Source organism: Triturus cristatus, chromosome 12 (genome assembly GCF_964204655.1).
Source record: "Triturus cristatus chromosome 12, aTriCri1.1, whole genome shotgun sequence".
NCBI lineage: Eukaryota > Metazoa > Chordata > Amphibia > Caudata > Salamandridae > Triturus > Triturus cristatus.
In genome coordinates this window covers 385,149,746-385,159,937 of record NC_140595.1, presented here as the reverse complement: position 1 = coordinate 385,159,937, position 10,192 = coordinate 385,149,746, and the positions used below count along the sequence as shown (strand labels likewise).

Genomic DNA, 10,192 nt, shown 5'->3' with positions numbered 1-10,192 from the left:
CAACATTTTCTATATAGGTGTTCCATTCAAATGTATTCCCTGGAGATGGGTGTAATACTCAGAAATTATGGACTTCAGTGTATAGATGATAAAAGTACTTTTGTCTGAAAGATAACAAATTTGAAATCTGGACATACCATTTGACGCTTAGGAAGGATTTAACTTGATGAAAAGTGGGCTTGAGTCTACATTGGTGTGATTTTGAATGCTACTTTCTTTGTTAGTTACGCATATATTACTATGATACACATTTACATACATTTTAAAAGATTGTGACATCAATACATTTCTTATCACACATTGGGTGTTTTATGTAGCATAGTTGTTCATGGTGTCACCTTAGGCGTTGGCTGTTAATATTCAATTTAAAGCAATGCACTACTATGAGTGAATAACAAACACATGCCTTAAATGGGTTATAGATATGTTTTACTAAGTTTTGTCAAACCTTGTGAAATTAGTGGAAAAATTGGTAGTGACACAGTGGCAGTCCTATGTTATTTTATTGTTTATGATGAGACGAAAAAGGATTTTTTCATGTTGCAATAGAGATGTCAGAGCTGTGATTCTAGTTGGAATAAAGTATACAAAACTGTAAGCCAAGGAGTGAGCATATATCTGGTAATGTAATACACGCCAGACACATTTAAACTCATGTGGCATTACCTCATCTTTGACCACTGTTCTCTAGAAATGAGGACATTTTAAGGTCACATGCGACACACCTGTTGTGTGATCATTGCGTGGATGAGCCTGTGGATTTTCACCAGATATTGTTGTCAAGGAAACTGTACAGTCTCCAGTAAACTAATCTCAAAGCAGTACATCCAGTGGTGTGAAGCTTGAAGCCATGTGAGTGTGCACTAGTTGATACTGACCACTGTCTAGCTCCAATGGATTTCCTGACAATTTTAACAGATGGAATTAAGATTGCTTGAACAAAATGGAGAAGGAGACATGAAGTGGATGTTGTTTTTGCCACTTCTCTACAAACAAGTATAAACTATCAGACACATATGGTAGTCGATTGCTATCAGCTTCAGAGGTAAACTTACTTCACAATTGTGTGTTTAGCCATAATTATTAAATCTCTTGCAGCAGAACCACTAAACTTGTGATGAATTAAAAAGAGTAATGCCCATTCACTAAAGGATACTCCTGCCAGTACTTAAGAGACTAATACAAACAAACTACAAACAAACTACTGCTTTCTTTTTAGAAACTCGAGAGAAGGAAACTAAACAAATATTGAAAATTATTTACCTTCTGAATTGTGTGCTTACTAACATTATTCATTTGGACATTCATTGGGGTCTGTGTACATTGACCTTTCAGAATAATTCTGAGATAGAAATATATATGAAAGAAATTGGTGTGTTACATGCTAGAATGTATACTTTCCAATCAGAAGATCACTGATTCCCTCAAGAAAACAACACTGAATCCCGAGAGCTAAGCAGGATTACCAGAAGAGGAAAACGTGCATATTTTCAGAGAAATGTCTCTATCCCATTCATAATATGAACTTGAAAATATATAGCAAAAACGTAGGGCAAATGCACAGCTGATGGTGAGTCATTTATATTACGTAACAAATGGAGTGCAAAAAAAAGTGGGTTGATCCTTAGAATATAGCCAAGAATAGGTGATGCACATGATCAGCTGCAAATAACTAATCTTTCTACAAAATCTCTTAAAAATGGTATACGTAATGTTTTGGCCTCAAGACATTAAGTTGGCTGACTGTAGAATTAACTTGTTGATGATCACCAGCAAGGTGGTATACATCAGGACAATTTAAAACCTTTAAAACTGTAGCTGATTGGTTTTTACATATGCAAAGTGGCAAGACTGCAAGAGAAGAAAAGGTTTTGCATTTGTGATTTGTAGGCAAGTAGAACAGCTTTTAGATGCAAACAATGACAAGTAAAGTCAAAATTTAAATAACACTGTGGACAATGAGAATTGTTTGCATTTTGCAGTCACAATTAATACTGCATATCCAAGCAGCGGTCATTACCAAAGTAACCCACACTTTGGACACATTTTTAGTGGTATAATAATGTCATAGTCTACACTCTGAGATATGTGTATCATTGTTTGAGAAGAGAGAAACACCAAGTAAATTTAATTTCAGTTTTAATGCGATTTTTGTAAAACAGAAGGGCAGGCAAACCTATCTAGATTAATGAGAGATACAGTTAGAGTCAAATGAAAGGGAGAGTTTGCTGATTTTGTGAGCAAATATCAGAGGTAAGAATGGTGCAAGACTATTTAGTGGTGGATACCTGGACCTAAATTGTAGCCTAAAGAATAGGGACACACAGGCAGAGACACAAACATGTGGACTCATGCACTCAAAGACATGCAAACAAACATACACAGATGTATATTTGCACAGATATGCAAACACATACCTATGGTATATGCACACTGGAACAAGCGCACAGACATATACACACAAACACTCATGAGCATGTCCTTGGAATTGAGCTTATTGACCTACCAAGTGTGTCAGGTTGTGAGAAAATGCAACACAGACGTTAATAATCCCCACTGAACTTCATTGCATGTACATTTGGCTCACAAATTAAAATTGTAAATGCCCTGTGAAGCTACGTGTGTCTTACTTGTCAGTGAATACATGAATCTAGCACTAGCATGCACACACACGCACATACACATGTACTCACATACTTTAACACTAGGATGAATATTCAGGACTTGGACAAGTGAACCAGTACTCTGTTATAGAAAATAAGACATATATGCTTGCATCCTTCAAAGAAGCGGGCTGGAGTACCATTTGATACAGAAAGTATGAAGTAAAGAAAAAAGAATGTGAGTGACTGCTCAGCAATTTCGTCAATGTAGAAATAAAAGAAACACTACTTGCATGTCATTACTTTCTATAAAGTACATGACAAAGGTGTTCACTTTGCTGTTTAGTTAGAGCTAATGAGTTACCCATGAAAACAGCATGTTCTACTGAAGAGTAACCAGACAGCCAAACTGTGAACGTCGGCCTCTAAGATGAATCTTAGGTATTCTGCAAAGTACTTTTGTTAACTGATTTTACTTTCCTGTAGATTGCAGCTGCTATAATCTGCAATTTAGAAACTCTTTTGCAAAAGCAAAAAAACATCAGAATACTTCATATTTTAATTAGCAAGGGTGTTTGGATGAAAAAAGAAATGTAAATAAAACACAGAGATTCATATGTATGTAGTTTCTTAGAGAGAAGGGTAAGTAAGGCATCAATTGAAGGTGCAGGTAGCAGTGGGAAAATTCGCCCAAAACCACTGTGCAAAATTCTGCCTCATTGATTTCATGGAGATCACTTGCAAGAACAAGTAGTTACGGTGACATCATTCACCAGTATTGATTTCCCTAGACCTTTGCAGACAGTGCTTGCACGCTCTCTCAGAACCAGTTCATCCTTGAAATGAAAATGAGGTAATTAAAAAAAAAAAAATAAGAACAGAAAGTTCCATTGATTAAATTCTAGTATTCTGCAATACGAATTAAGCCAATTGAACATTTTTTGTTTAAAAAACAAATGCTAGAACACAGCACTATTTTCCGAAATAATTCCAACAGCCCAAAATACAATGTTCATTTCCCTACAGAGAGTCAGTACACGGGCAAAGAATTTGGCCACAATTGTACTATCATCTCACAAATGGCATAAATAAGAGAGATATTCTCAAAGTAAGTGAAGGAATCCATCTACAGTCTAAACTATAGAAAATCGGAAAGAAGCAAATCCAGGGAAAGGGGAGCAAGTAAACAAATGATGGATTCAGGTTCTGGGGCCCAGCTGACACAGACAGGACATCATAATACTGCACTGAAAGGGGAATGGCACTTGAGAATCATAGACAACAGTTCACAGCTCAGCTGACTGCAGACAAATACAACACACACTGTACTACAGCATTTGATCACTGATGCACAGACGAGGTCCCTCAGTCTTGATCCAGCCTTCATGGCCAGATTTCCCGCTATCCAGCCTTGTGGCTGCTACTGGATGAATGGCATGCGCTCCTTGTTCTCGGTGTCCCCTTCGTGGTCTTCCTCTTCCTCACCTGCTTCACTCGTTTCTGTGCTGTCATTGGCCATCTACAGGCAAAATAGATAACAAGCATTGTAAATCAAACAGTTGTATTCTGCCTAAATCTGCATTTGAACTACTTAGTCAATAACAACTCAGGAGGCAAGTCTCATCACAGTCAAAACAGGGATATATGTACACTACCTATGAAGATCAAAGGCTTCTAATAAAGAACAAGAGTGTTAACTTAGTTTACAGAATGCATCATCTTCCATGGCAAACATGTTGCTGGAGAAGCAATCTTTAGAAGCCTTTACTTTCCTATGTTTGAGATGAATAAGAAACAGATAATCGTTGTCATCTTCGCAGCTAAGAAATCTCTAAATATAGGACACCCAAAATATATCACATAGACGTGTTATTATTTGAAGTGTTACCAATCTATGACAAGTTATTAAACTGTTTAATGCATGGCAGCTTTTACTGTGTTTCAAAATAGTTTTCAAATTGTTGAGCTAAACACATATGGGAAGAATTATAGTCTTAAGAAATTGATTATTTAATGTTTGTTTTATTAAGCAGTATTTTACTTTGCTGATCTCAACCTACTATAAGAAGTAAAGTGTTAGAATGTAAACTCGTAACCATTTAATCTCCATATTTTCAAACCAGTTGCATCATTAGTAGTTAGCCCTACATGTCTCAAATCAGAAATCAGATTTTTAGGGCCTGGACTCCTTTTGGGTAACAGTTTGTGCTTTATAAATATTGTTAATAATAATAACAACAAATGAGAGCGCTGTATTTATTCCTCACATCTTAGCAGCTGTTTACATGGTCGGCATTGTATTGTGTACTGATAAAAAGTACCACAGAATGAGCTAATCTGCAAATACAAGTTGTACAAAGAGCACTTCAACAAGCACAAGATACCCCAAGAGGAGCAAGAGAAAGTATGTTGCCTGTTCTTTAGGCTTACAAACTAGCATAATTATTTTGACGAGTGGTGGAGCTCAATTTCACCTTTCTGTGTTTTATGTCTGTTATTCCTGTGCTACAGCCATCCAATAAAGAGATTTGTTGCATTATTAAATAAACCAAAAATGTTGTTCTTTTAAGAACGGGGTATTATTCATTAACTTTGAATGTAATGTTTTCAAGCAACAATATTTAGAATAATTTCTTTACATTTTATTTAAGGTAAAACTAGTAAGAGCACTTTCATTTAGAGAGCCACAGAAGAAATGGATTAACTATTCACACGAACACAAAATTATTCATTTTAAATATCTTTCCGCAATACCATCCATCTCTCTAAAAATATACTTCCATGTATTAAATGTAAGACTAAAAAGGATTATTTCACTACAAAATTCTATCATTTTAAATTATGGAGGTATTCTTCTAACACAGTATTCTTTGACACAGAGATGGATGGTTCGAAGAAACAGATGTGAAAGTGGATACTGAATGTAGGTTAATTGTTTTACATGATAAAAATATATTATGCCAGAAATGATTTCTACATGTACTTCCCCTCAAAATGTTAAGTGATATGAAGAAAGGGGGTGGTGTCTCCAAAAGGGGCGTGGCCACAGAAACATAAATACCAATCTTTTCCACAAAGAATCTCTTCTGTCATGAAGAGTTTGGCTTAAAACATCCAATATAAAAATTCTGTATTTCACACAGCATGCCAACTGGCCAGTAATTGAGTGCCCCTATGAGATTTCTGTTATCGCATCCTGACATCTAAAACAATGATAGACATGCATCTAAAACTAGTCAGACCTCAGATCAGATAAGAACAATCTTTGTTTGGTTAAAAAACATAAACGAATGCTCAATATGAAAATATAATTACAGTACATCACAACATTTTATTCTCATAAAGAATATTCAGTATAAAAACATAATTACAGTGCATGACAGTATTTGATCCTAATACAATGAGCATCAGGCAATACACAATATAGAATCAGCATCACAATACATCACAGTATTAAGATCTTGTCAAAATGACATGTCCACGAAAAAATCCCAGTCATATAAAAACACCTTCTTGAAAATGGCATGTAAAATGCTCATCTCAATTTTAGTAGTTCTAAAATATCTTTGACCCAACTAACCCAACCAAAGCCAGGCTATAAAGTGCATTATGCGAAAATGACTGAGGGAGCGAGGAGAGAGTTTGTCGTATTACAATCTTCACCATGCCACACCATCACAAGTCTTGTGCGAATATATGCATTTAAAATAGTCAGATTGCCTAATGGTCAAGTTAGAAAGTGCATAGTGCTAAAGTAGGTGGGGGAATGAAGAGAAAGCTTATCTTATCACAGTCTTCAAAGTTCCATCACAACAGGTCTTATGCAAATATATGGATTTAAGATAAACCAGTAGCACACATTTGCCAGCACAACTCGCCATAATGATACTATTTCCCCACTAAGGTCCTCAATCTCACAGCTGCTGAAGTGAATTTGTACATCAACAAACAGATATGTTCAGTTTGTAAAAGCTGTATGTTAAACAGGGAACGTCTGCACCTCCTAATATTGAGAGATCTTAACTGCGGAGTTGAAAAACAATTCATGGGAGCATTGTATAGATTATAGAAAAAGAAAGAGTGCTACAAAGAATGAACGGAACACAAATCACATGGGCACAGATAAAGGGCAGCGACAGAGTGAGCATTGCTGGGGTATGAGACTAAAAAGTGGGCTATGTTAAATGTGAACCTCATCGGAAAAAATGTTTGGGAGTGTTGGAGTGGAAACAGAAGGAAGGGCTCCATAGATCCCATAGCTACTAGAGGAAGATAACCAGACATCCTCTTCTTTGTCATTGTCAAGGCTTTTCTGTATATTTTACATATGACTAATTAATCCTGTTTTAACTGCCCTTTGGGAGCAATGGAGATGTTCTGTGGGTTGTCAATGCAAACAAACAGCTCTCCCTTACAGGACACGTTGTTCTTTAATTTAACAGTAGTATGCAAGGTGCATGGTCAAGGACCAACAATCATTTAATATTTATTGATTGAGTAAAGTTTTATGTTTATTCTAAATTGAGTGCCATAGCACGAGTGGGGCTAGTTTGATACAGTCTTCTAGACTCCATAGGCCTAGCTCTGTGTGCCAAAGAAATATGGGTAGGCTGTTAGGTACAGTCAAAAGCTTTCGCAAGTATAACATTTTCTTGGACCTGTAAATTTGAGGAGTCACAGTAACCCCAGATCCCAGCTGATTACATTACAGTAGAGCGGCAACATGCCTCACAGAATGTTAATCATGACATCCATATGTTTGGAGCCACCTTCCCCACAAACCTAAAGAGTGCCTTAGTGGTTTGGGCAAACTGGGATTTTCTGACCTTTATTATGTGCAACCATGTGTCTTTGCAGTCAAATGGAATACCTAGATAGATGAAGGTTGAGACATCAGACAGCTTTTTATCAATAATGTAATGTGGCTAGACCATATGTTGCCAAGTACCATCACATGGGATTTGGCAGAGTTTGTCCATAGAACCACTTCATCCATGAATAATACAAATTTAAAGACTTATGTTTCCTTTGCCAAAGCTTGCTAGCAGTATCAAATAAATAAGTATAATCATTTGTAGTGAATTATTAGGATTGAAAAATATTTAAATTCTGAAAATACAAGCATGTGAATTAAACATTTTTTAGGTCTGTGAAAGGTGTAGTGGTCTTTGCAGTGTTTCAATCACTCCTGTTCTCCCCATTTTCCACTTCAATTTCTCACTCTGGTAGACACGTGCATCCTTTACCTACCCTACATCATTATTAAATCTTCCCTGTGCCTTTCTCACACATAGAGTTTGATTTAATATATGGCAGACAGATTGTTCTCCGTCGCGACAATGGAGCAAATCATTCCGTCGCCCTAAAGGAGTACGCAACTGCCAAATTTTTAAATGTCAGTGCGCCCGACAGATATTTCTACAGTTTGAATGTACTGGAACTTTGCAATACGGCTCCCTCAAAATATGACTGAGACGTAAGGTAAAGTTTCAAAATGTTGCTATATTCAAAAGCAAAACACCAAAAAGGGTTTTTGTTTTTGAAAATAAAAAATAAAACAATGCCCTCCTCGCCATGAGAGTTAACTCCCATGGTAAGGGGGAAATGTTTAGTTTTTTTACTACCCCTTACCACCAGGGTTTTCTTGGCAGTGATGGGCAGTAAAAAGCGTCTACATGTCTGTCCATTCAAATTGGGTGGGCAGACATACAGCCATTTCTCTGATGACCGTTAGAGAAGTTTGGCCATGGCAGAGATTGAGAAGACTCTGCCGTTGGCAAACAATGGTCCTTCCACATGTAATTTTGGTTGGCGGAACATTATATTGGTGGTAAGGATATTCCGTTGTGATGGAATGTGCTTACCGACAATGTATAAATTAGGCTGATAGTCAATTTATTCTTCAGCACAGTCTTCCCACTCTCTATTATTGCATGCACTTCCTTTCATCTCCTCAAATTTACCAGCACCCTTTACACAACCCACGCACTAACTCACTTGTAGGTACAACATTTTCTTTCCTTTTGGTGCGGACAGTATTTTGACAGTATTTTGACAGCTGTGTACCTCCTCAACACACTTCCTCATCGATTCACAAATAGCACACACATGACAATCCCTCTGCGTGCTCTGCCTACAGGTCAAGGTTTGGATGTGTATATAGTCTAAAAATCTTTATGACCCACTGACAGGCACGATGGGAAACTCTCACTGCTTTTAACTTTAACACCAGACCTTTCAACTACCCACAGACAACCTGAGCTCCACCAGACACTCACAGGCGATTCAGTTCAAAGTTTGCTCTAAACCAGAGATTTATCTTGAATCAAACAAATATCTGGAAAAAGCAAATACTTTTAGGGCATCTAAGGTGAAGTAAAGCATGTGAAATACAAATGGACTGCATCAATGAGATTGGATTACCTTAAGGGTTTTTGGAGTCATTTTTCAGTGTCTTGCCTGTTATTTTTTGTAAAGCCGAGGTTGCGAGGGAAATCTTACCCTGCATGGCTCGGGCCATTGCATACCTCTGCCATGAGAAAACGTATTGAATGTTTTTTATTTAGTATATTGACACTTTTAATTGTGCTACTATAATATATTCGAAATATTGATTACAAGCATATACAGCTATGCATAAATTTAGTATTTTAAACACCACATCAACGTACCTGGCTGCCATGCCCTGCAGCCAAAATCATGCTGCACATAGCTGCAAGTGGTTTGCCGTTTGCCGGCGTTGATTGCAGGGCCTGGCCAAAGGCCTGGCCTTGCAGCCAACCCCATGCCATATATAGTATGTAAAAACTATTCTGAGTTGGGGAGTTGTATAAATATGTTTAAAACAAAGCCTAGAAATTCACTGTAAAAAACAAATGCTAACGCAGGGGTCTCCAACCTTTTGTGTAGTGAGAGCTACTTCTGGTCTGTGAAAATCGTCGTGAGCTACTAAACCCCAAGCAACTCGCGCATTTTTCTGAGAGACCCCCTAACGCCAAATCTAATAGCTAAAAAGTGGGCCACATTTGCAAATTAAGTTTTAAACTGTAATGTAAAGACATGTTGTATAACAGGTGATATTCAAGGTATGGAAGACTAGTCTATTTGTGCTTGCAGCACGCAATGTTTGGTAATATCAGAAAAATTAACAATAAAAACCAGCCCACCAGCCAAAGAAATCAGCCCACAAATAGCCAAATAACAAAAGAAAAGCATCGGCACAGCCCACCAGCCAATAAAATCGGCCCACAAACAGCCCAAAAAACAACCAATGCACTGATCTGTCAGGCCAGCCCTTTGGGTAGGGACTGGTTCCCGTATAGGCCATTCCCATCCCACTGACCTCTCCAGTGCAGTCCTCTCAAATGACGTCACTCCCACATGTACACATGTTTTAATAGTCAATAATGTTGCACATCTAACAATGGTGGCCATATACAAAGTGCACATTACAAACAGACATACTTTTCTGGCTCATGGCATTGTTGTCACGCATCATAAGGGTGAGGAAAAGTTTAAAAACTACAGTTTTTACCCAATCATGTCAACTCTGTGATATAACCCACTGTAGATACCATCTTACCTGCTTC

At 37.4% G+C, this 10,192-nt stretch overlaps 1 protein-coding gene across 1 annotated transcript in view; it reads right to left on the bottom strand.

Moving 5' to 3' along the window:
• Nucleotides 1-2,123: 2,123 nt before the first annotated feature.
• The window catches only part of VAT1L (vesicle amine transport 1 like), a 781,678-nt gene continuing 773,609 nt past the window's right edge, over nucleotides 2,124-10,192 (bottom strand). The window contains exon 9 of the mRNA XM_085639998.1: nucleotides 2,124-4,122. Coding sequence (XP_085496124.1) covers nucleotides 4,024-4,122 — 99 coding nt within the window. The 3' untranslated portion in view covers nucleotides 2,124-4,023. The remainder of the gene's footprint in view (nucleotides 4,123-10,192) is intronic.